This window comes from Dendrobates tinctorius, unplaced genomic scaffold, assembly GCF_039654945.1.
Source record: "Dendrobates tinctorius isolate UK_male_01 unplaced genomic scaffold, ASM3965494v1 ptg000177l, whole genome shotgun sequence".
Taxonomy (NCBI): Eukaryota; Metazoa; Chordata; class Amphibia; order Anura; family Dendrobatidae; genus Dendrobates; species Dendrobates tinctorius.
The window spans coordinates 4,883,596-4,910,903 of record NW_027361844.1 but is presented as its reverse complement, the minus strand read 5'-3'; the positions used below and the strand labels follow the sequence as shown (position 1 = coordinate 4,910,903).

The 27,308-nt window shown below is 45.4% G+C and overlaps 2 protein-coding genes across 6 annotated transcripts in view; both read left to right on the top strand.

The window, feature by feature from the left end:
- Positions 1-3,556, top strand: part of TRAK2 (trafficking kinesin protein 2) — a 93,852-nt gene extending 90,296 nt beyond the window's left edge. For all 5 annotated transcript variants that reach the window (XM_073551493.1, XM_073551495.1, XM_073551494.1 and 2 more), the window contains one exon: positions 162-3,556. In XM_073551493.1, coding sequence (XP_073407594.1) covers positions 162-813 — 652 coding nt within the window. In that variant the 3' untranslated portion in view covers positions 814-3,556. The remainder of the gene's footprint in view (positions 1-161) is intronic.
- A 3,486-nt stretch (positions 3,557-7,042) lies between these two features.
- The window catches only part of FLACC1 (flagellum associated containing coiled-coil domains 1), a 125,407-nt gene continuing 105,141 nt past the window's right edge, over positions 7,043-27,308 (top strand). Inside the window, exons 1-2 of the mRNA XM_073551492.1 lie at positions 7,043-7,248; positions 21,019-21,132. Coding sequence (XP_073407593.1) covers positions 21,041-21,132 — 92 coding nt within the window. The 5' untranslated portion in view covers positions 7,043-7,248; positions 21,019-21,040. The remainder of the gene's footprint in view (positions 7,249-21,018; positions 21,133-27,308) is intronic.

Below are 27,308 nucleotides of genomic sequence, written 5' to 3'. Positions count from 1 at the left end.
TATGGGCAACCATATAGTTGAGTAAACCCCCGCTTCATGACTTCTGTATATTTTTAGTACAATTTTCTATAGAATTTTGGTAAATTTTGCTTAATTGATCTCTACCATTATGTCATTAATAATGAACATTTTATTTATTGTCTGTCTTTTCTTTATATCAGTTCAAAGTACACCTCATCATCTTTGGGAGGGCCAAGCTCTTGTTTAGCCAACACATTTGTGAGCTCTCCTTCTGTTTCCTGTCGTCCTAGCCTTGGAGAGTATTTTGGGAAAGCCTCTGATTCTTCTGTAAGTAATACCAGTAATTTAGCAAAATTGCTGAAAGAACAAGGAATATCTGCTAAAGTCAACAGCCCACTTGTTCAAGAGAAACCACAACGTCCACAGAATCTGCTTCTTCCCTCCACTCCTCCCAATTCTCCGTCCTGTTCTCCATGTCCATCTCCTCTGACTTTTGAACCAAATCCCTCCGAAAATTTCCTGGCTGTTTCTAGGCCGGCCGAGAGCTTTCTTCAAGAAATGTACGGTTTAAAGTCTACACGGAGTCAAGCTGATTTAAAGCAAATGAAAATGAGCTTGGTGGAACGGTTGAAACGTTTAGGGATCGCAAGAGTAGTCAGCCAGCCAAGCACAGAGGACCAAACGAAAGCGTTAAACAACGGACCGAAGCGACAAGAGTCTGCCATGTTTGTTGCAACAAGTACTCTCATAGGTGGAATAAGAAGGAACCAGAGTCTTCCCGCTATTATCGGAGGACTTGCTGCTCCTGTTTGCACATCATCGCCAAAATTGAGTAGTTTAAAAGAAGACTAAGCTGGGAATGGAAATGGACTGGATGGTTAAACCTCACTGTGAAGAGAAGGAATTATGGCATGTTTGATAGGCAATAAGTTGAAGGTTTGAGCATGTTGTGAAGAAGAGAAGGGTTATAGATGAAGCTGGGGCTACACAGTAACTTTGGCCACGACATGGGTCATGCGTCCAAAGATCGCTCTTAGTTGCTGCTACATCGCAGTGTAATGCAGGTAAATGGCACCAAATTGCAACCCTCAGGATATGGCGACCATCGCAAGCCTTGAACTCCTTTTTTGTCACTTGCTTGTCATGATCGTAGTCACTTGCGGGTCGTAATGTGACCCTGTTCACTTTCATTACACTGTGATGTAGCAGCAGCAAAGCGCAACCCCTTGGACGTATGACCTGTGATGTGGCCAAAAGTAACTCCAGCCTAAATGAGAGGTTCAGTCGAAGGATTTATGAAAGTGTTTGAAAAGTCTAAAAAACTGAGAAAAGGATTTTGACTTGGTGAAAGAAATGGTGGTTCCTGTTGACTTTAAAAAAAAAAAAAAAAATCCCAAAAATATGTACTATGGTTATATTTTTTATAAGTCAACAATTGGTTTTATTTTGTGCCATTTAATATTTTTTCCCCACCAATGCAGAGCTGTATGAGGGGTTAAACATTGTACACAGACCTGTGTAGGAGACGAACTCCACTAACTAAGGGTAGGAGACACGTTACATAAAGTGTTAAGGATCAGTAAGGAGAAGTATACATAGTATTTGATATTTCAGTAAGCTTTATATATATCGAAGAAATGAATGTAAGACATTGACGCCACATCTGTGAGCTTTATAAGGAGATAAACTAAAATGTCCCTAAGATCTAAGCAATGGTATTGCTTGTCCAGTGTCACGGATATTTTCCTTTTTAAAGCTTTTGAGCACTTTAGCTTTTATGTCATTTCTAGTATTTAGGTGTATATTAGTCGTTAGTCTAAATACTGTCCCACTTTTAATACATCTGATTGCACCAAATTAAGGTGAGAAATGGTAAGTCACCCAGAATTTCCTCGTGAGCTTCACCAGGAGTGAAAAGCACTTGGCGTCTTACTGATAAGGGAGCTTGGCTGCTTTCTACTGAAAATAAACTGTAAACACAATGTGGATTTTTTTTTTCACTGAAAAAGCACAAACGTTATCATTTAAAAGTATGATTTTCTATGTTAAAAGGATGAAAAAAGGAAAATGTATGTATCGGGATGAAAACTCCTGCTTTACGATGTGGAGGAGTGGTTAAAGAGAGGTGTTTCTTTGTGATAAACTTCCCCCGGTATAGTAGAACAAGGTGTACCATTTGTAATCTGCTTATCCATCCTGTGCCGTATTTATCAGAAACCTTCCACTTGTGTGAGCCTGTATAGATAGGAGCCGTTCTCTGTCCCTGGCTTAAGGATCATCGACTGTGGACATTATACTGTGCTATACACAGACCAGCACATGGCGAATTCTTGCAAAGTTGCTTGTTAGCGAATGCATGCAATATCTGTGATTACATTTTGCTTGTGCGTTAGTTGCTGTGTAGCCCTGCCTGGCTTATCTGGATAAACGTTGTCCCATCTAGGTGGCTTTAGTGAGGACTGGTATGTTCTCCGGGGATGTAATATTGCCTATTCTTCTGATTACAGTCCAGTAAGGGGCTTGTGTGTGTATATAGATAACAGATATATTCGGCAGAGTAGGTGGGGTCAGATCGCACGACTTTTAGAAATGGGGAGCAGCTAAACTTCTTTCTTGGCCATGTTATATTCTTTATGCAATTTGAAGTTGTCGTTGCTTCCCCAAAAAACTAACAATGGAAGGGCTAGGTAATATTGCTTTCCTATACAAGCAAGGCCCATTGCACGTCGGTTATTACTAATCACCCAACTGACTACCCACTGTCTTTTTTTTTTTTTTTTTTTTTTCCCTTTTGTGCCAATTATTTTTTGTTGTTTTTAAAGATTAATTGCACTAATAACAAAGCATTATTTTAAAAGTTGCTTTTAGCATTTTTTGGAAGGTCTTGAATTTTTTTTTATTCTTACATTTACTCTAAAAAGAGGCTGAATGGTTTTATATCCTTGATGAATGGCCTAAAATTCTGAGAATATTGTTGTTGGATGAAGAAGTTAAAGCTAGCGATTAGTGTACAATATTAATACAAGTTTGTAGATTTCGTAGGGGGTTTTTTTTTTATTGTAAACGGTTTATTAAAATAAGTTTGTATTAGTTACTGCCAGTAATTGCCTTTGGCAGTGTAGTGAGTACAGTAAGTTGCAGAATATATAGCCGACAACCACTAACCGGCTAAGTGACTGTACTGTATTGTTTCAGTACTTTGGAAAATGACAAATGTAAAAAGGCAACAAAGTAATATATGAAAAAAAACACGTCTCCAGATTCTTCCCAAAAGTTTTTAGGATGTGATCACATCTCTGACCTTCCTCCTGTGTATTTATATGTATATTTGCCATAACATGGTCTGGTGGCCTAGCAATAGAGAGATTTCTTATGGTTAGCAAAAAAAAGTGAAGAAAAAAATAAATAAATACAAAATCCTTCTGATTATTTATCCTTAAAACAAACTGATCTGTTTTTGAATCAATATTTAATTCCCTGTATTTATGTATATAAGCATTGTTGTACTGTTGCTTTAAATATGTTGACTATATAATATTCATTGTTTGTTTTTTTGTTATCGCAAATAAACATTTTCAATCTTTGTACTTTTTAACTGGTTTTGGGTTGACTTCTTTTTAACAAAAAAACAATGTATTTATGAAAAGGTATTGCATCAATATACAATCATGGCGAAAGTGTTGGCACGCTTGATATTGTTCCAGAAAATGTAGTATTTATCTCAGAAAATTATTGGATCACACATGTTTTGTTACATGCAAAGGAAATAAACATGTGGAAGAACATTGTAGGGGTTGTAGAGAATTAGAAAATCTGGTCATGTTTGGCATTGCAGTCGTAATACCATACACACGCTATGCGCAGGTGTTGTGCTGTTTTTGGTAGAAGGTAGTCTTTTTTTTCCCTCCTTCTAATCTTTGACTTTTTTAACCCCTTACCAACATAAACATATGAAGGTGCAGTTACGTCATGCCGGCTCCCTGACTTTTATACAGCTTCAGGAACTGAGCTCACATCTTTCCCAGCAGATGATGGCTGTATTATTTAGTCATCCTCTGCATCTTAAGGTACTGTCACACTTAGCGATGCACCAGCGATCCCGACAAACGTTATGGCGCGGTCAGGGTCTCTGGTGCATCGCTAAGTGGTCACTAGTGAGCTGCCACACAGGCAGATCTCACCAGCGATATAGCAGCGGTCGGCGGTTGCTACTTACCTGTCAGACGAGGCGATCCTGACGTCCTCCCGCCCGCGTCCACGCGTCGCTTGTCGGCGCCATAGGAAGCCCAGCAGGAAGCTGACGACGAGAAATGGCCCAGGCCGTTCTCGCGCGATCAGCAATAACCAGCGGGGGAGCGGTCGGAGGTAAGTATCACACATAGCGATATCGCTATAATGTCACAAAAACCAGTGACGTTATAGCGATATTACTAGCGATATCGCTTAGTGTAACGGGGCCTTAACAGCCGGGCATGAAGTGGAGCCCTGCTGTTACCCTGGTAAATGCCACTGTCCATCTTTGACAGTAGCATTTACAGTGCATGTAAACAGTGTAATAAGAGGAAAAAAAATTAATGCCAGAATTTAGTTTTTTCGACAGCAACAACAGCGCAAAAAAATGCCATAAGAGCTCTATAAAAACATTGTATTTACTCCAAAATGGTATCGATAAAAATGTCAGCTAAGAATGCAAAAAAAAAAATCATTATACAACCCCATTAACTAAAAATTGAAAACATTAAGGCTGTGTGCCCACATTGCGTTTTTAAGCGTTTTTGATGCGTTTTTCAGGGTCAAACAGCATCAAAAACGCTTAAAAGAAGCGGCAAAAAACACAGCATGTTCATTAATTTCCGCTTAGGTCCGCGTTTTTGGCTATTTCCTATAACCCAGAAGACGCGCGGAAAAAACGCATAAAAAACGTGCGGTTTTTCCGGAAAAATTGCTGCGAAAAACTTGCGTTTTTTTCCGCGTGTTTTCTGGGAAGAAGACCCGTTTCCTGAGCGTTTAAAAACGCTAACGTGGGCACATAGCCTAAACGTCTCGGAAAATAGTGACTGAAGGTTTTTTTTTTTTTGCAACTTAATTAAACCCTGACCGACCGCTTGTTATCTGTGATGCCGCAATCATACTGACGTGGAGAGTCCAATATTCCCAGGTCATTTTAGCTGTTTATAGCTGCTTATCTATGGCAGCAGTCCTTATTACAAATTTAGTGAAGAAGGGCCACATTTTATTGACTTCTATAAGGAGAATAAAGTCCATGGTGTCAAATCATACACATTTCTTTCTAATTAATTGAGTCTTCCCATCAATAATGTATAGGAAAGATATATATCTTTGTACTGAGGACTCTCAATTCTAAATATTCTTCCACCAATAATGTATAGAGAGAACTGTTAGTCAAGTCGAGCTGGGCAAGTAGAACCCAACCGGAGGTCTCCAGCCTCTCTGGCTCCTTTCAAACTGTGGGACTCTCAGGAGTCACGATATAAATTCCTTATCACTATGTCTTTGGAGTGTGGGAGGAATTGAAGAACCCGAAGGAAACCCATGCAAACATGGGGAGAAGATACAATCTCCTTGCTGTTATTGTCCTTGGTGGGATTTTAATCCAGGACCTTAATGCAGCTACAGTGCTAACCACTGAGCCACCGTGCTGACCGACTCCTTTTTAGGTCCCACATGACACTGCCCATCTATATTATCTGTAAGGAGCATACTTTAAAAAGATAAAAAATTAGTCTGTGTAACTTCTTTCTAGTTTAGTGAATGTACTTTTCCCACATAAGTGTCACGTGGACCCGTCCTGTGAGAGGCGACCAGCAGGCCGGTAACTAAAACAGGACGCGGCACGTGATATTGTCCTGTGTGACACGGCTCGCCGGCCAGTAACTAAAACAACAAGACAAGGGGTAGGGAAACAGTTACAACGGTGGGCCCTGCGATAGGGACAGGGGACGTGGAGACCTCCTGCACTCCCCTGAGTCAGTGTCCCTAACGTTCCCTTAGCCGGTTCCGCACCGGGCGCCGATCACGAACCTGTCGCCCTAGCACACCCTACACCTATCCCTTGCTAGGGAGCTGGGTGGCGCAGGCACTGGCCCCACCGCTGCACTAATACACACTAAGGAAAAAACACAAACGGAAACACTACTTAGCTTTACTCTGTTGCACTTGCACTGGCAACAGAGTCAACCACCAGCATGCAGCTCTCCTCCTGAATTGCTGCCACCAAGCTCTGTCAGAGCTAAGGAAATCCCCTATGACTCCTTTCACACCAGGCTCTGTCAGAGCTGCTCTCCAGCTCCTTCCTCCACCAAGGATGGTTGAAATGAACACTATCACCAACACTGATTGCAACACCTGTGACTTTTATAACAGAGCCAGCAATCACACCTGCATTCACACCTGCATTATAATAATGTACACTTAACTAAAGAAACAAGAGTGCAATGACGCTCACCACCACCTGGGGGAAAACTCAGAACAAACAACACAACAGTGCAATAATCCTAATGGCCACCGGGGGCAGAAACCCACCTTAAGCACAGCTTAGGAAAAAAAAAAAAAAAAGGTTACCTGTGCTTTATAATCTGTCATGATCCAGCATGGATCATGACAATAAGTTTACATATCTGTATTCTTTATATATTACATTATAGCAAATACAATTCATTATAGTTTTCTGGCTGATAAATTTAATAACTTTTTAGTTTTCTATATGGTTGGAATAAATGTCAAGCATAGGAAATTAAAAATGTTCCGTAGGTTTTGTTCTGGAACCTCTCTTGTAGTAAAAGTTATTTCTAATTAATTGTCTTATTTCTGTGTTTTTCACAATTTTTATGGGAACAGTAAAAGTTTTAGATTTTGTAATCCCATCATCAATTGGATTAGACGCTGAACTTTCAATAGATTGCTCTTGTGTTGTCACAATTACAGTGGATCACAATGAGCAAAGATGAATTGTTGTAATATAAACATTAAAATTGAGGTTTAGTTTCGGAAATAACTGAGCACTGTTTGCATTATGATTAAATATTATGATTAGCTACTAGTTATTGTAATGCTTTGTTGGATTAGCCACACCTTTGGCATTCAAGAGGTTAATATCAGTCAATGTGAAAAAGTTTTCCATGTGTGACACTGCGACCAGTCAGGTGAGGACTTATTGTTCCTATGGAGATCATGTAAACCTAAACTCAAGAGGCTTTTGGAATCTTAACAACCTGACAGCGAAGTGGAGGTCCAGGAGAACACGATGTGCCCGAGGCTGCGTCTGAGGTCAGGAGTCCTGCTATTCTCATTTCTTTATGTAACACTTCAGAACTGATCACTATATAACGCACTTTTTTTATTCTGCACATTGCTTCGTGTTTGCTATATATTTGTTTATTTTTGTGTTTATTTTACTCCCTTGTATAGCACCATTAATTCCACGGCGCTTTACATACATTATCATCACTGTCCCCGATGGGGCTTACAATCTAGATTCCCTATCAGTATATGTCTTTGGAGGGTGGGAGGAAACCGGAGTACCCGGAGGAAACTCGCACAAACACGGGGAGAACATACAAACTCCTTGCAGATGTTGTCCTTGGTGGGATTTGAACCCAGGACTCCAATGCTGTAATCCTGCAGGGCTATCCACTGAGCTATAAGCCGTCTGGCTGTAAACAGTCATATACAAATTATCTTCGATGTTTGTTAGCTAAAATGGTTCCCTGAAAAATGCCCACAGGAAAATTGCCCACACAGAAAATTGCCATTTGGAGCATCACAAAGTTTAAGATCTATGGTTTTTGAGGTGCAAGGTGAGAATGCTCACATGATGTGATTTAACTTTTGATTTACAGTTGATCTAGTGCAAAACTGCAAAAATGAAGATCTGTGTTTGTAGCAGTCTGTCATTATCACCAATAGATAGATATAGTCTGCTCTCATCTCTCACTGATTCTGCCTTACTCCTCCCACCAGCCCAAAACTGAGGCACATGCAGAGAATTCGGAATTGTCCCTTTCATTATGTAGTAAAATGTCTCCCATCCTGGTATATATGCCCATCATCCTGATGAATATGTCCGCATCCTGGTATACAGTATATGTCCCAATGATGGTATATATGGTCCCCATCCTGATATGTATGGTCCAAATGGTCTCCATCCTGGTATATATGCCCACTTCCTGGTATATATGTCACCATCCTGGTTTACATGGTCCCCGATTCTAGCGTATGTGTCCCCGTTCTGCCCCTAATGCATAATTAAAAACAAAAACATTCTACTCACCTTTCCTCTGCTCCCACCTCACCCTGTGTCTTTTGTATCCACCGCACAGCCCAGCAGCTGACATCGGAGTGTGCGCCATTGTCATGCGCTACTCCCTGTGGCTGCACCTCCAACGTCAGCTCACAGCCACTGCATGTGTCGCAGTGCATGTATCGCAGTGCAGGGAACCGACGGGTCTCTGCAACACCATGCATGTCATCTGGATCTGCATCTTCAGTGAGGACGGAGATCCAGCAGAAGCAGGCATCTGTACCCCCGTGCTGGCTCGTGGCCTTCATCGCTGCGACCACAGTCGTTGCACCTCTGTGTTTTTTTTCTGTTGGTGAGCCAATAGTCTTACCAATGTGTGTTCCCCTCACCCTGTGTTGTCTGAGTGGTGTTCTACCTTTGGGGATTGAGTGCGGGCGTTCAGTGGGATGAGCCCTGGTTTTTGCGGGCTCTCGAAAGGCAGCCAGATCAGCAGACAAGAGCACCCACTGACCCATGTGTCTCCATAGTGATGTCACTGACCAACACAGGAGCTGGAAGTGCCAGAGCAGCGCCGCTCTCCCATTGATTTCAGTGGCAGTGAATCTGGCACCTGCACTTATTTCCCTGTCCACTTATGACTACTGAGTAAGAATGAACAGATCCTACATAGTTATGTATCATACACATACACTCACTGGCCACTTTATTAGGTACACCATGCTAGTAACGGGTTGGACCCCCTTTTGCCTTCAGAACTGCCTCAATTCTTCGTGGCAGAGATTCAACAAGGTGCTGGAAGCATTCCTCAGAGATTTTGGACCATATTGACATGATGGCATCACACAGTTGGCGCAGATTTGTCGGCTGCACATCCCTGATGCGAATCTCCCGTTCCACCACATCCCAAAGATGCTCTATTGGATTGAGATCTGGTGACTGAGGAGGCCATTTGAGTACAGTGAACTCATTGTCATGTTCAAGAAACCAATCTGAGATGATTCGAGCTTTATGACATGGCGCATTATCCTGCTGAAAGTAGCCATCAGATGCCTGTTCTTAGCTGAGAGGAGTGGTACCCAGTGTGGTCTTCTGCTGCTGTAGCCCATCTGCCTCAAAGTTCGACGCACTGTGCGTTCAGAGATGCTCTTCTGCCTACCTTGGTTGTAACGGGTGGCAATTTGAGTCACTGTTGCCTTTCTATCAGCTCGAACCAGTCTGCCCATTCTCCTCTGACCTCTGGCATCAACAAGGCATTTCCGGCCACAGAACTGCCGCTCACTGGATTTTTTTTCTTTTTCGGACCATTCTCTGTAAACCCTAGAGATGGTTGTGCGTGAAAATCCCAGTAGATCAGCAGTTTCTGAAATACTCAGACCAGCCCTTCTGGCACCAACAATCATGCCACGTTCAAAGGCACTCAAATCACCTTTCTTCCCCATACTGATGCTCGGTTTGAACTGCAGGAGATTGTCTTGACCATGTCTACATGCCTAAATGCACTGAGTTGCCGCCATGTGATTGGCTGATTAGAAATTAAGTCTTAACACACAGTTGGACAGGTGTACCTAATAAAGTGGCCAGTGAGTGTATACTGCAGGTGTAAGCAGGCATAGGATGAAAGAAAATGCAGAATGGATTTGATTAAGGTTCTCTTGGCCCATACACACCACACTGAGAGTGGAATTATTTTTAGCACAGTGGACTGACAGCTCGTAAGAACAGAATCTGTCCTCTGGGACTAGGTATCAGTGACCCGAACCTGTAGAACCCGGAGAAGTAAGCTGGGCCCAGAGACCTGTGGTGAAATCCATTCTGCATTTTCTTTGCTACCTGTGCTGTATTGTAGTTCAATGGAGCCCATGGAAGTCAACTGGGTTTCCTTATTGACATTATTTCACATGTTCCTTCCAGCGCTTCCCCATCCCCATTGTTTCAAATTGGCAATCGTGTCATTCCTTTTATTACAACCCCAGTGAACAATGGCTTTCCTGCTGTGCCAGCCAATTGGGTTTTGGTTAGTTAAAGCATGTACTTTAATAGCTCTGTCCCCATATTTTTTAATTTCTTTAAAATAAAAGTGTATTTTGAGTTCATCTAAAGTATTCTAGCCAGAGGAACAACAAAGTTATGATTTACTTGGGGTTTTAATATCTTGCATTTCATACTATCAACACAGTGGTGACTTGGAAATGCCGACTGCATCACTCTTCAGAGTGCCATTCAAGTCTCAAAACAAAAGATGACAACGTAGTTCAAGAACCAACAGAACATTATCATGACTCCTGCCCTCAAAAAGCAGAAGCAAATGTGCTTCTGTCCTGCAGAGCATCTCACCTATACCTGTATACTGTCCCCCTGTCCTGCAGAGCATCTCACCTATACCTGTATACTATCCCCCTGTCCTGCAGAGCATCTCACCTATACCTGTATACTATCCCCCTGTCCTGCAGAGCATCTCACCTATACCTGTATACTATCCCCCTGTCCTGCAGAGCATCTCACCTAGAATTCTATATTATTCTCCTGCCCTGCAGAGCATCTCACCTATACCTGTATACTATCCCACTGTCCTGCAGAGCATCTCACCTATACCTGCATACTATCCCACAGTCCTGCAGAGCATTTCACCTATACCTGTATACTATCCCCGTCCTGCAGAGCATCTCACCTAGACTTCTATATTATTCTCCTGCCCTGCAGAGCATCTCACCTAGACTTCTATATTATTCTCCTGCCCTGCAGAGCATCTCACCTGTGCCTGTATACTATCCCCCTGTCCTGCAGAGCATTTAACCTATAATTCTATACTATCCCCCTGTCCTGCAAAGCATCTCACCTATACCTGTATACTATCCCCCTGTCCTGCAGAGCATCCCCCTGTCCTGCAGAGCATCTCACCTAGAATTCTATATTATTCTCCTGCCCTGCAGAGCATCTCACCTATACCTGTATACTATCCCACTGTCCTGCAGAGCATCTCACCTATACCTGTATACTATCCCACTGTCCTGCAGAGCATCTCACCTATACCTGCATACTATCCCACAGTCCTGCAGAGCATCTCACCTATACCTGTATACTATCCCCGTCCTGCAGAGCATCTCACCTAGACTTCTATATTATTCTCCTGCCCTGCAAAGCATCTCACCTAGACTTCTATATTATTCTCCTGCCCTGCAGAGCATCTCACCTATGCCTGTATACTATCCCCCTGTCCTGCAGAGCATTTAGCCTATAATTCTATACTATCCCCCTGTCCTGCAAAGCATCTCACCTATACCTGTATACTATCCCCCTGTCCTGCAGAGCATCTCACCTATACCTGTATACTATCCCCCTGTCCTGCAGAGCATCTCGCCTATACCTGTATACTATCCCCCTGTCCTGCAGAGCATCTCACCTATACCTGTATACTATCCCCGTCCTGCAGAGCATCTCACCTAGAATTCTATATTATTCTCCTGCCCTGCAGAGCATCTCACCTGTACCTGTATACTATCTCCCTGTCCTGCAGAGCAGTTAAATGCTATAATTCTATACTATTCTCTGTCCTGCAGAGCATCTCACCTATACCTGTATACTATCCCCCTGTCCTGCAGAGCATCTCACCTATACCTGTATACTATCCCCCTGCCCTGCAGAGCATCTCACCTCTAATTGTATATTATTTTCCTGCCCTGCAGAGCATTTAACCTATGCCTGTATACTATCCCTCTGTCCTGCAGAGCATTTAACCTATAATTCTATACTATTCTTCTGCCCTGCAGAGCATCTCACGTATACTTGCATACTATCCCCGTTTTTGTTTTTGCAAAAAAACGTATCCACTAAATACCCTGTATTTGTTGCCATCTTTTTACCAGCACTTGCTGATTACTGTCATATTTGTTACTGCAGGGTATTTCTGCACATTTGTCATTCTGTGTTTTCTCTGTCCTCCAGAGCATTTAACCTATAGATCTATGCTGCTCTCTGTCTTGCAGAGCATCTCACCTAAAACTCGCTACTGTTTTTCTGTGGGTATTTATGTCTGTGTGCAATTTTCTTTGGGCATTTTTCACATATCATGTGAACATCCTCACCTTGCACCTCAAATATCATAGATCTGAAACTTTGTGATGATGCAATTGGCAATTTTCTGTGTGGGCAATTTTCTGTGTGGGCAATTTTCCATATGGGCAATTTTTCTGTCACCGTGGGCTTTAGACCTCATTAAAGCATCAATGATTTTTCTCAAAAGCAAAAGTGTCAGGGTATGTGCACACACTGCAGATTGGGGTGCGGATTTGGCCGCGTGGATTTTGTAAAATCCGCAGGTAAATCTGCAGGTCAAAAGACCTGCGGATTGCTCTGCGGTTTTGCCCTGCGGTTTTTCATCTCCACAATGGAGGAGATGGCAAACCGCAGCGGAATCCGCAGAAAGAATTGACATGTCAATTCTTTCTGCAATTTCTGCGGTTTAAAAACCGCAGGAAAACTGCGCGGAAAAATCCGCACCATCTGCACTGCGGTTTTTTATTCCCATAGGGAATAATGGTACTGTACATCGCAGCAAAAACTGCTGCGGATCCGCAGCGTGTGCACACACCCTCAGGGTGCTGGATCAGATTTTCAGCAGTTTGGTCAGAGCGACAATTTTTTTACCATCACTAATGGCTGTAGAAATATTGAGACAAAGCCCTTTCTCTTGTAAGGATCATTAAATGAACAAATAGGATGCCATCAGCTGTCCAAGCATTTCACTGACCCACAGTCTTGAATCAAAAACAGATAAATTAGTTTGTTTTTGTTTTTTTGCAGGCTATATACATCAGAATATCCACAAACTATTGATATGTATTTTATCCTTGAAAATTGGGTAGAACATGTATGTGAAAACAAGCGTCTGAGGCTGAATGCTGATCAGGTCCTACATGTGGTGTATATATGGGGCCACGTACAGTATGCATCCATCGTTATATATTCAAGAGAACACATAGGAAAAATGTTTAACATCAACAAATTCAGTTCTACTGAAGGAAGACCCCATATGTGAACTTAATGGGAACCTGTCATGAGAGAAAAAAGGCTATTAACCTGCAGATATGGGGTTAATGTGGAGGCTAATAATGTTCAGACGCTGTGCCACCATTGTCCTGAAAGCATGGTTACTGGGAGGAAATTCACTTTATTCCTCCCTGCAGCCTCGTACTTTGTTATAGAGACTCAGCGTCAGTCACCGCTCAGCACACCGTTAGCAGCCACTAGAACCACGCCACGGTGCTGACTGACTTTACATCTCTGTACTGATGCACTGCTGAGTCTGCTGTCAGTCAGTGCTGGGTGGGTGTGGTTACAGCTGCCGCTCACTATGTACTGAGCATTGACTAAAGCTGTGTCAGCTGTACCTCTGACTGAGGCCAGCCGGAGGCTGCCAGGAGGAATAAAGTTAATTTCCTGCCAGCAGCCGGCCTTTCAGTGCAGTGTCCACATGGTATCAAAAGGCTATTAACCTGCAGATTAACCCCATAATCCCAGGGCAATAGTGTTTTTTTCACATGACAGATGTCCTTTAAGACATTGCTTCCCTTATGCTATGGATGTATTTTACACATGACATCAAGGACTGAATTGGAAACTCTCATTTTCATAAAATTGAGAAAGCCTTTCATTTTGTTTACCAAATTGCAATGGGAAAGATTCAGCTTATGACTACACGTTATGGCCATGACCCAAATGCAAAAACACTACTTTTCGTCAGTTGTGCTTTTTATGGAGCTGCAACAAAATGTCCAATAGCAATCTGCTATCAAATGATCACTTTAATGCATTTTGACCCTTTTTTATGCATTTTTTATGCAGATTTGAAGCATATTGCATTTAACACTGCAACCGCATTTTTACACATTCTTTTTTCAAGCTCCCCAAGGTTGAAGGTTAGTATGGAAAAAAAAGGTGAAATACTATTTTCATTTTAATGGCCTACAAAATAAGAGAAATATGTTTCTTTCTGCACTTATGAACCACTTCTCCTTCCTGTTGCCTCCTGATCTCATAATTAACTCTGACAAATTGACAAAAATCCCTCGTCTTGACAAGGGGCAATGCCATCTGACTGAGGCATCAGATTACAGTTGTTTTGTTTTCTTTTGAAGAGGCGGAAAAGTGAGGTAAAGCAGAGTGAGACATATTGTGCTAATGGTTTCTACTTTTTCTCTCGCCTCAGAGCTGGATTCACAGTTACACTGCTCAGTACTGCAGCATAATGTCCTGCATGCTGCTGCTTCAGAACATGTGTTGCATAAACACGGGAGAGTAGAAATGCCTCATGTCTCTCTTTGTTGTTTATTGGAGAAATCATAGCAGCTTGACTCCTCCACTAATTCAGAGACAACTGAACTTAGAGAGAGCCTGCAGAGGGGAGAACTGGTAAAAAATTCGAAGTCACATAATGACCAGAAATAGTATTCCTCATGTACACACACAATAGCTTATTCTGAAATATCATATGAAAAGAGACCTTTGGTTTAAAAACAAAACCAGACTTCCGGTTCCGGCGCTGTGATGTGAGGACGCGGGAGACAGAGCTCCGTGCAACCCTCAGCTACAAAGACCGGCACAGAACACCCCACGGCCATGAGAGACAGTGGAAAGCGAGAGGCAGGGAGTAGGAGATATCGGAATATGGAGCGGTACCTTCTCCGGAGTGGCGGCAAGCACTTAAAGCAAGGAGCTGCAGAGGGAGACCACACAGCACGGGACCATAAAATAGCGGCAGACGCGGGATACAGCGGTCTGCAGGAAGGTGAGCAGAGCCTGGTGGAGGAGGAGGGGGAGAGGCAGATCGAAAAGTCGGCAGCCCAGCAGAGCAGCCAGATAACAGGCATGCATATAGACTATGACCGTTTGGCTGGGGCAGTGGCAGCGCACCTGGCAGACAGGATAAAAGAGTCCCTGGAGGCTATGGTGGGGGCTGTGCTATCCTCCATTAAAGAACAGGTCACACAGCAGGGAACCAGGATGGCAGAGGCGGAACAAAGAATATCAACTGCAGAGGACGAGGTGATAACATTAAAGGAGCAGTTGAAGGAGATGGTGGAGGGCTCCCAGGCTATAAAAGACAAACTGGAGGATTTGGAAAACCGATCCAGGAGGAGCAATTTAAGGCTGATGGGGTTGCCGGAATCTATAAGCATGCGACAATTGGATAACATTTGTGAAATAGAGCTCCCCAAGGTGCTGGGTCTGACATATAAGTGCAGAGTGGAAAGAGCGCACAGAGTGGGTCCTGTAAGAGAGAGTCCAAGCATGTGGAGAACGAGCGGAAAGGAATACAACGCGGGGACGACTGGCACAGCCAGACCGCGCCAAGTCATAATAAAATACCTGGAATATAAGGACAAAGAAGAGTTACTGCGAGCATTTAGAGGAAGGAGGATCCCATTGTTTTTACAAGGACATAAAGTATTGATATTTGGAGACTATTCGGCAGAGGTCACCCGGAAAAGGAAGACCTTCAGCAAGATCTGCACTACACTGTACCGCAAAGGTATAAAGTTCCAGTTGCTCTACCCTGCCCTACTGAGAGTGACAAGACAAGATGGATCTTTTTTTGTGACAAAGGACTTGAAAGAGGCGGAGAAATGGATGGAGGAGGCAGTGGAAAGTGACCAGACAAGAAAATCTTCGGGGAGGAGGGGTGGTCGATGTGGGGAAAGTGAGGGGGAGGTTCGAGAAGAGGGCCAGAACGAATGGAGGGAGAGGAGAGAGGAGGGGACGGAGCTCCATACGAGGAATCCCAAGGAAAGAAGATCGCCGTCACGCAAATCTGGAGACCGAGGCAGAGGAGCGCCTTGAGAGAGACTTTGAGAAGATATATCACTTTGGACCGAACTGGGGGACCTGTGGGAGGGGGGAATGATGGAAAGTAGAGGTGGACATTTTTTTTTTTTTCTTCCTTTTCTTGATCCATCACTTTGGTTCTCCCCTGCTATCTGGTCTCTATGGATCCCGAGATCCTACATACTTTGGGGGGTGGAGGAGCTTTGGCGTTCATGGGGGTCCGGGCTTCTCTTCCGAGTCTCTCTATTGGGTGCTGGGAGGACCATACCGGTAGGAAGGAGAGGGAGACTGGGTTCAGAGGCACCGAACAAGGTGTATGGGAAAGGAGGGAGGGGGTATTGTATGTTGACAAGATTATTGACCAAGAAGGCCTTGCCTTGATATGGTGGGGAGCAGAAGAATGGGGGATAGGCTATGGGTAATTACTAATCAGTGAGCTGAGAGGGAATTGCGGAGCCAGGAGCATCACAGAAAAAATGGAAGTGAAGAGACGATTGACTGTAAAGGGGGGATAGTTGAGGGGTTGTTAGTTGATAATAGATTTAGGATGAGCAGATGGGTTCAGGGAAAGCAACGTTATGGGCACACCGAATGCTTGGAGGGATCACAATACCACACATATGAAAGACCACATGTCGACGTGAAATACTTGAGAAATTGGGACAATGGTTAGAATAGTGACATGGAATGTGAAAGGACTGAAGTCACCACATAAACGCATGATGATATTGAGGCAACGCAAAAGACTGAAAGTCTATATAGCATTACTACAGGAGACACACCTACCCCAGGGGGATTTCTTCCGTATGCAGAAACTATGGGTGGGAAAAGTAGTTGGGTCAGGCTCCCTGGGACGAAAGGCAGGGGTGATGATTCTAATTAACAAAAATTTTAATCACACGATAGTGTCTCAGAACAATGATGAAGAAGGGAGGTATATTCACATCAAGCTTACCAGTCCACAGGGAGAGTTTGATATATATAACATATACGCCCCTAACAATGAACAAACTTCATTTTTTAACTTTATCACTACTGAATTGGGAAAAGACACAGAACTCAAACGGATAGTCGGAGGGGACTTTAATGCAGTGGTTTCAAGGGGGGAAGATAAGAGATATAGTAGAGACGACGGCAGACCGATTAGGGAGGTAAAAGGATTAATGGTCAAGCTTTTGGAGGACACAAATTTAAAAGATAGTTGGAGAATGCTTCACCCAAATGACCGGGAATACTCTCATTACTCGCATCCACACGAAGCGTGGTCCAGGATTGATTACATTTTGGCAGACCAATTTCTGATGCATAGGGTAAGGGATGTGGCTATTGGAGATATGGTGATATCGGATCACAGCCCGGTGCTTCTAGAAATCACTGATACAACACTGAGGGGGACGGACTACTTGTGGAGGTTTCCGTCGTTTCTACTTAGAGACAAGGAATTTGCCAAAACACTGAAAGAATGGTGGGAAGACTATAGCAGAAACAATAGTGAACATGAGGCGGATATAATGTTGTTCTGGGAAGCAGCAAAAACAGTATTAAGGGGAAGATTGATGGGACATGTAGCTAAACTTAGGAAACATACCCACAAACAATACCAGGCTGCAAGTGAGACCCTCAGAGAGAAGTATACATGGTATCTAGAAAACAAGACACAAGAGGCAAAGGAGGAGTGGAAAGCAGCAAGACAGGAATTTCAATCCTGGGCGGGGAAAAGGGAGGATCTGATACGATCACAACAGGAAGTTGATTTACACAAATTTGGCAATAAGGCAGGGAGACTATTGGCCAATCTGGCAAAAGGGCGACGACCAATGACTTTGATAACTAACATGACTAGACCGGACGGGAGCAAATCCACAAGCCCACAAGAGATTACCGAGATTCTGGGGGATTATTATGCAAAATTATATAGTAAGGGGGAAGAGACGGTTGGCAGGGAAAATGACTGGTTGAAAAGCATAAAACTCACGCAAATCAATGCGGAAGAGCTGTCTAGATTGAACGCATAAATAACATTAGAAGAAGTACAGACGGTAATAGGAGATCTGAACGTACACAAGGCACCGGGACCTGACGGGTTTAATGGGGAATTTTATAAAGTAATGAGAGAGCAGGTAGCACCGATCCTGACTAGAATGTATAACAAAATAATGGGAGGAGGGGGAATTTCGGGACACCTTAACACTGCGTACATAAAATTGATACCCAAGGGGGACAGAAATCTAGACAACCCAGCAAACTATAGGCCAATCTCATTGATAAACCAAGATCTCAAAATCTTGGCCAAATTGATGGCCAATAGATTGGCGGAGATACTACCAAACTTAATATCACCGGCACAATCGGGGTTCGTTAAGGGGAGGGCAGCGGTGACGAATGTGCGGAGGGCTATGCTGGTAATGGATGCCATTAGACATAGGGATCTTCAAAAGGAGGAGTGTCCAGCCATGGTCACACTTGATGCTGAGAAAGCGTTTGATAGCGTGGGGTGGTCATGGCTGGAGACGGTACTAGACAACATGGGGATACGGGGAGCCTTTCGTACATTCATAGGGGTATTGTATGCGAATCCTCAGGCGAGGGTGGCGACGCCCGGGTTCCTGTCGAGATCTTTCCCATTGAGCAAAGGGACTAGACAGGGATGTCCACTGTCACCCCTCCTGTTTAATCTGGCCATTGAGCCATTGTCTAGACTGTTAAATGAAGGAGATTGTTTTGAAGGTATTAGGGTCGGGAAGGAACAATTGCGTTCAGCCCTATTTGCGGATGATATCATACTATTTATGAACAACCCTCAGAGGGATCTCCCAAAAGTGACACAACAGAGGAGTTTGGGGGATTATCAGGCTTTAAATTGAACAGAGTAAAGTGTGAAATTTTGTTTCTGTGTGAGCAAAAGATGAAATTGATGGTTGCCGATGGAACAAGAGATGGCATCTCTGGGATACCGATAGCACGGTCTCACCTTAAATATTTGGAAATACAGATGGGACGTACAACAGCGTCAATATACGAATTGAACTACAAACCTTTGATACAAAAAATAGAATGGGAACTAGGGATGTGGGAGGGGCTACCGCTATCATTACTAGGTAGAAATCATCTTTTGAAGATGATGAGTTTTCCAAAGTTACTCTACCCAATGCAGACAATCCCCATGTTATTGAAGCATACAGACATAAATAGACTGAATAAAGCATCCTCGACATTCTTGTGGAGGGGGAAAAGACCGAGAATCAAAACGGAAGAATTAATGCAATCTTTGGAAAAAGGAGGCATCAAAATGCCAAATATTAGAGGGTATAACTTGGCATGCCTGATGAGGCACGTCATAGACTGGTTAAGGAAGACAAACGGACACTCAGACATACGTTTAGAGAGTGAGTTCTGTAGACCCTGGGATTTGGGGGCATTACTTCACACGTCATTGGCTGACATACCGAAGAAAATCAAACACTCACTGGTATGTAGAGATACGGTGATGGCTTGGAAAGCAGTAAGGAAAAAATTCGGTTTGTCCTGGAGAATCTCCAAACATCTAAATATATGGAAATTCCCAGATTTCCCAGCGGGAAGGGACAATAAATTATTTTCAGAATGGAGGAGTAAGGGGATAGAAGGGGTGACGGATCTATTACATGAAACGGAGAACAGGTGGCTGACATACCAGGAAATCGTGACAAAATATGGGCTATCCACATTCCAAATCCTTCAATACAAACAGATAGAAAAAGGGTTAATGTCACAATTGAGGGATGTTAGTATGGAACAGGTGACAAATGACATGGACCGAATTATTATGAAAGATAGACATGAGAATACTATTTCAGCTTTATATAAAGCTATGAGGGAGGTTTTGATTCCAATATGCCCAGAACAAATCTGGAGAGCATGGGCAAGACAATTAGAGGACGTCGAAGTGGGGGACAAGATATTGCAGGGGTGGATGACAATGAGGAAGGAGGTGATTAATGAAGGGTGGAGGGATACACAATTTCGGTTGATGCATAGAGCAATCTATGGTTTTAACATCCCAAACACACAACAGATAAGCAGAGTGATCCATTGTCCCAAATGTAAATGGCCAAAAACGGACCTGTTTTATGGGATCTGGCAATGCCCAGAGAGCCAGAAATTCTGGAAAAGATTGCAAACATTTATACAAAAAGTGGGGAGTGTGGAAGTCGAAATGGATCCATTGCTGTGGATCTTCCATTATAGGAACAAGGGGCAAATAATAGCAGGAGGGGGTGACCAGAGGCCCAAATTACCAAAATTGTTTCATGGAGTGGCTATGATAGGCAAAAGGGCTTTATTGTCCAAATGGCTGGAAGGAAGTGTGCCGTCAGAGGAAGAGGTGTTGAGGCAGATTAAATCATTACTCAGAATCGAACAGCTGGAGGCGGAAAGGAATAAGGAGGGCCTGACGGGTAAATTTTGCAAAAAATGGAGGAATTTCATAGTACAACAGTGCGGTGAAGAGGAAATAAGGAAAATAGTAACTCCCTTTAAGTATACAGAATGGTATATATTGGAAGATATCCATGGCAATTTGGGGAAATTGAAGGTGATTAATGAAGGTGAGATGTAAGGTCTGGGTGGGGACGGGGGATAAAACATGTGGTGCTATATCACAGAGGTGGTGCTTATAATCTGTGTTTTCCAAGTGGTCTAGGCATAAAGTGTGTGCGAAGTTGCGAGGGGGGGTTACCGAAAATGTACGATGAATAGGGTTTGCTTAAGGGAGGGTTGGATGGGAGGAGGATAGGCTAAGTTATTGCCTGTTTATTGGAAATACGTTTTAATATATGAAACGGTGCATTGTTAATGAAAATTTGAAATAAAGTTTGTTTAAAAAAACCCAAAACCATAAAGAGTCATATCATAAATGGAATATGATATAAATATTACAATGACAAACATGTAACCTGATTAACAGTCGTATATCTACTCTTTTATTTCTAATGAAGGTGGAGCTGAAAGCATCCTGTTATGGCCGCCTATACTGGATTTTCTTTCAGTTATGAAACTAGCAATGGAAGCTATCCAAAAGAAAAGCACAGTGGGAACAGACACAGACCACGGTAATAATGTTTGTGGATTTAAAATGTCATTTTTTTTTTCTATTTACAGTAATTGTATCTGTGTGCAGACCAAATTTCCTGGATGTCCCTCCTGACAGCGCCATGGAGGACATCCTCCTCCTCCTTAAAGGGACAGGAAACGCACAACAGGTTAAAAGGCCCGCCCCTCCCCACCCTTATTCCCTCAGTGTTTTTCCTTTCCCTGCAAGGAGGGACGCACAAGAGATTGGATCCGAAGAAGTTCGGCTTACAGGGAGGGCTCAGGGGGATCGGGCGGCCAGTCCAAACCTTTTCCCTTTCAAGTGGCCCAGGGCTGACACTCTCCTGGGCGGGAGTCCCTCAGCCCCAAAGACCAGCGAGCGGACGAGGCTCCTGGGTTATAGCCACTTCCTCCCGCAGGGAAGGCTCTTGGCTCGGACACCGGCCGGCACATCTGAGCTCCATACCGGAAGTAGGGAGAAGGTTGACGCGCTTCTGGAGGTGCAACGGAAAGAGAGGCTGGCGTGCGTTCCAAGGGAGAACGCGTGGTACAGCGAAACAGGCAGTGGAGGCTCACCTGAATCTCGCAGAGGGCAGGACGCAGCAAGCGGTCGCAGCAGCCATGGAGGGAACCGAGCAGGGAGGGGTAAGTGCACTGTGCGCAAACCTGCTCTCCCTATCCACAGCCCTGACAGGTCCCTTTCTTACACCGCACAGGAAAAAGGACCCACACCAGTGCCCGTATCTGCACCAAAACAATCTTGGAAAAGCTACCACAAAATCCAGAAAATGCCCGGTGTGCCACGTAAAGCTGCCTGACAAGCATGGCAGAACACTCTGTGATACATGCACCAGCAGGGTTGTGAGAGAGGAACAAAAATCCCTCCTATCTGAGATGAGATCCCTGATCCGGGAAGAGGTGCAGGCCTCCATGTCCAGTCTCCCTAGTAGCCCAGGCCCTAGTGTCAAGAGGGCTAGAGGGGAGAGAGATCCGAGTTCAGACGAGGAATCCTCCCTGGTTTCCGACCTGGAAGAAGGGGTGGTTTTTTCAAAGGAACGAGGCAGAAGATATCTGTTCTCATCTGATGATATGGATGAGCTGGTCCGGGCAGTAAGAGACAGGATGCGGGTGGAGGAAACCCCGAGGCCACAGTCCAGACAGGACTTAATGTTCGGGGGACTTAGCGCACAGAAACAACGTGTGTTCCCAGTAAATGACCACATCCGGGCTATGGCGCTGGAAGAATGGGAGGACGCGGAGAGGCGTCTTCTATTAACTTGGGATTTTAGGAGACGTCTGCCTTTTGATCCAGAGGACATAAGAAACTGGGAAGAGATCCCTAAGATCAACGTGCCAGTGGCAAAAGTAGCCAAAAAGACTTCCATCCCATTTGAAGATTTGTCCAGCTTAAAAGACCCTGTGGACAGAAAGGCGGACAAACTGCTAAAAAGAGCTTGGGAGTCATCAGCGGCACTAATGAAGACAAATATAACCGCCACTTCAGTTGCCAGATCCATGTTTCTATGGATGGGGCAACTGGAGGAACACCTGACCAAGAGAGGAGATCTTGGCCTCCCTGCCTCTAATGAAATCGGCAATGGCTGTCCTTGCTGAGTCCTCAGTGGAATCTGTAAGATTCGCGGCTAGGAACAGCTCTCTCTTAAATGCAGCTCGCAGAGCCATTTGGTTAAAAACCTGGTCTGGGGATGGGGCTTCAAAAAACAAGCTCTGTTCCATTCCCTTTTCTGGGCTAAGAATTTTTGGCCTGGCCCTGGATGACATTTTAGAAAGGCCTCTAATACATAGAAGGGGTTTCCTGAGGAGAAAGTCAAAAAGACTCAGCCCTGTCATAGGCCTGGTACCTTTAGGAGACAGAGTACAGGAGCCAGGGAAAATCCTCTAGGGGTCCTTACAACAGTACCCACAGTAGAGGCGGAAAAAGTAGAAGTTCCCTGTTGGGATCAGGCTCAAGGTCGAGAAGGCAATGATGCCATCCGGGACGGGGGGGCGCCTCAGTCATTTTGCGCAGAAGTAGTCTCGGGGCACCCAGAACCAGTGCTTCCTAAAGACCATATCGGAGGGTTATATTATAGAGTTCTTTACCCCTCCCACCCCCCCCCCCCGAGCGAACCATTGCTCCCCTTATGATGGAGTTAGGATCTCCCATGTGATCAGACCTGACCGATCTAAAAAATTCGGCCGTCATAGTTCCGGTACTCCAAGCGGGGACAGGCAAGGGTCACTACTCGTCCCTGTTTTCCATCATAAAACCATCGGGAGAGTCACATACAATAATAAACTTAAAACCCTTAAACGCCTGGGTTACTTACAAGAGATTCAGGATGGAGTCAGTGAGGTCCACGGTTCACCTCATAGACAAGGAGGCCCTAATGTGCACCATCGATCTAAAAGGAGCCTATAATCAGGTCCCGATTCATCCAGCTACCCAGAGATACCTGAGGTTCGTGGTAAAGATTCAGAGCAGGACCTGCCACTTTCAGTTTCAGTGCCTTCCTTTCGGCCTTGCCTCAGCTCCCCGAGTCGTTACCAAACTTGTCGCAGAAGTGGTGGCCTTCCTAAGGAATCAGGGATTCATCATAATCATCCCATATCTCGACTATTTTCTCCTAGTGGCAAAATCATCAGAAGGACTCCAAGATCACAGGAAGAAGACTATTACCACTCTAGAGTCCCTAGGCTGGATCATCAACAAAGTAAAATCACACCTGGCCCCAAGAAAGAGTAAGATTTTTTTGGGGGGTGTTACTGGATTCAAGTCTCAGAACATCCTTCCTACCTCGAGAAAGGCAGAGAACGGTGCAGAGCAGAGTGAAGGAACTCATGAAGGACCAGATTTCCTTCAGATCCTCAATGCGGGTTTTAGGGCTAATGACTTCATGTATCCCTTGTGGTCTGCTGGGCACAGTTCCATTCAAGAGCCCTACAGAAGGAAATATCAGTCTGGGATTGACGCCAGTCCTCCCTCGACAGAAAAATATGTTTATCCCTCACGGGAAAAAGATCTCTACAATGGTGGACTCTGCCGAAGAACCTAGAAGTGGGCGTTCCCTAGTTCTCCTCCCCTTGCATAGTGTCACGCCATGCTCACCTGGGGGCGGGACCTCGGTCCCGACGTTATCTCATCCGGAGCTGCGGTCACTCCAGGGGTCCCGTCAGGTGCGCACTCGCAGCTCTCGTCCCCGGGTCTCCTCCTACATGTCACGTTTGCGCTTGCGCGCTCCTGTCAGTGCTGTATAGGGCTCGGTCCTCTCTATGGTAATGGAGGACCTGACCCGGAACCTGTAGTGGTCATGTGCTTTCTGGCTAGGTCCTGACTCGGAACCAGTAGTAGTCATGTGCTATATCAGACGACCTCCCCCTAGGGGAGGTGCCTGATTATTGTTGTGCTTCCTGGCTTGGTCTGCCGTGTCCCTGCCTGGCTGTGCGCTGTATTCAGGTCCCCTGCCTTGCACTCTGTTGTGCCTCTTGGCACATGCTCTGATACTGTACTCTGTCTCATACGCTGTTGTGCCTCCTGGCACACACTCTTACACTGTACTCTGTCTCATCCTCTGTTGTGCCTCCTGGCACACACTCTGATTCCATGCTCTGTCTTATACTCAGTTGTGCCTCCGGGCACACACTCGGACCCTGTGCTTTGTCTCATACTCAGTTGTGCCTCCTGGTACATGCTCTGATCCTGTACTCAGTCTCTTACTCTGTTGTGCCTCCTGGCACACATACCAATCCTGCGCTCTGTCTTATGCTCAGTTGTGCCCTCTGGCACACACCCTGCTCCTGTACTCTGTTACACCTCCTGGCACACCTGCTGCCTGACTCAGTGCTCTGACGTGCTCCTTGCACGCATCCTGCTTCACTCACACCCGGACGAACGAAGTCTCTGTATACCACGTGTTCCCGTGTCCACACTTTACACGTTCCTGCAGACACACTCACCCACTCGTGTCTCCTGTGAGCCGGCCGCCTGGTGCCAGCAGTCGTGGTGCCTCACCCCCTGGGGCTTGTCCCTGACACTCCCTGTATAGGGGGTGGTCTTCACTAGGTCAGCTCGCCCTGGGAGGGTTGGTGTCACGACCCAGAGGGTCCACTCCAGGAGTTGTCACAGTATAATCAGGCCATGGACCCCGCTGGTGCCACCACCTCCATCCAAAAGAAACTGGTGTTCCTACGGGAGAGTCAGACCAGGATTATGGTCTTTTTGAAATCCATGGAGTCTCGTTTGTTGGCCATACAATCCGTTTCTGCCCAGTCCTCGGCCCCGCACCCGATGCCGCGCCTCGGCAAGCCACCCCGATATAGCGGGGACCCTAAGTTTTGTCGAGGATTTCTAAACCAATGCCGGTTACATTTTGAGCTTTTGCCGCAGCACTATCCCACTGAGCGCGCCCAAATTGCCTTTATTGTTTCACACTTAGAGGGGGAGGCGTTAGCATGGGTGAACCCCCTCTGGGAGCGCAATGACCCACTCGTCTCTCAGCTTTCCACCTTTTTGGACACCTTCCGCAAGGTAATCGACGAGCCGGGTCGGCTGGCCTCTATCACCGAGTCCCTCTTTAACCTCCATCAGGGTACGCTACCGGTAGGACAGTATGCCATCCGTTTTCGTACCTTGGCCTCCGAACTCGGTTGGAACAACGAGGCTCTCGTAGGGATCTTTTGGCGTGGCCTGTCCAGTCGGATCAAAGACGTACTGGCAGGTCGGGATACTCCCACCTCTTTAGAGGATCTGATCTCACTGGCGACACGCATTTACCTGCGTTTTCAGGAACGTGCCCGTGAATTAGCCAGAGAGAGAAGCTCCCCTCACCTCCTCCGTTCCTGCTCCAAGAAGCCGGGAAACTTCTCCGCCTAGGGTTGATAGGAGAGGCCTCCCTAGGTGTACGTGATTCCTCTCCTCCCCTGCTCGTGTCCGTATTATTGAATTTCGGTGCCAAGCGTTATTCTGAGGAGGCTTTCCTGGATTCTGGCACGGAGGGGAATTTTATCACACTCGAGGCGGTTAAAAAATACTGGATTCCTGTCAGATCCCTGGAGACTCCTCGGTCGATTGTTTCGGTCAATGGTACGTCCGTGCAGGAGACCGTTACCCAGGCCACCGAAGAGATCGAGCTGCAGATCGGAGCCCTGCACCTGGAGAAGATCTCCTTCCTCGTCTTGTCTACCATGTCTCACACACTTCTTCTAGGCCTCCCTTGGCTACGGACTCATTAGCCAACCCTGGACTGGCGGTCGGGCGAGATACTCCGGTGGGGACTGTTCTGTCAGGAGAAGTGCCTGTTGCCCGTCCGTCCGATGAACTCTGCCGGTCCATCCCCGGCACCTACAGGTTTGCCATCGGCTTACTGGTCCTTTGCAGATGTCTTCGACAAGAAGGAGGCCGAGACTCTTCCCCCCCATCGGCCATATGACTGTCCGATTGACCTCATTCCTGGTTCTACTCCACCCAGGGGTAGGATATACCCGCTATCCCCTGCTGAGACCCAAGCTATGTCTGACTATATCCAGGAGAACCTTGCTAGAGGTTTTACCCGTAAGTCCTCCTCGCCCGCGGGAGCGGGATTTTTCTTTGTAAAAAAGAAGGACGGCTCCCTCCGTCCTTGCATAGACTACCAAGGCCTGAACGATATCACGGTCAAGAACAAGTACCCATTGCCATTGATCCCGGAGCTCTTTGACCGACTTAGAGGAGCTCGAATTTTCACCAAACTGGATCTTCGTGGGGCCTACAACTTGATCGGCATTCGTTCCGGGGATGAGTAGAAGACCGCCTTTAACACCAGAGACGGTCACTACGAGTACTTGGTCATGCCCTTCGGCCTCTGCAATGCCCCAGCGGTGTTCCAGGAGTTCGTGAATGACGTCTTCCGGGATATGCTGTACTCCTGCGTGGTAGTCTATCTGGATGACATCCTCGTTTTTTCTTCAGACCTCTCCGCCCACAGAAAGAATGTGCGTCAAGTCCTCCAGCGCCTGAGGGAGAACCGCCTTTATGCCAAGCTTGAGAAATGTGCCTTCGAGCAAACGTCCCTGCCATTCTTGGGGTACATTATCTCAGAATCAGGTCTACGCATGGATCCGGCAAAAGTGTCCGCCGTCCTCGATTGGCCACAGCCCCATGGGGTGAAGGCAATCCAACGCTTCCTTGGTTTTGCGAACTACTACCGACAGTTCGTTC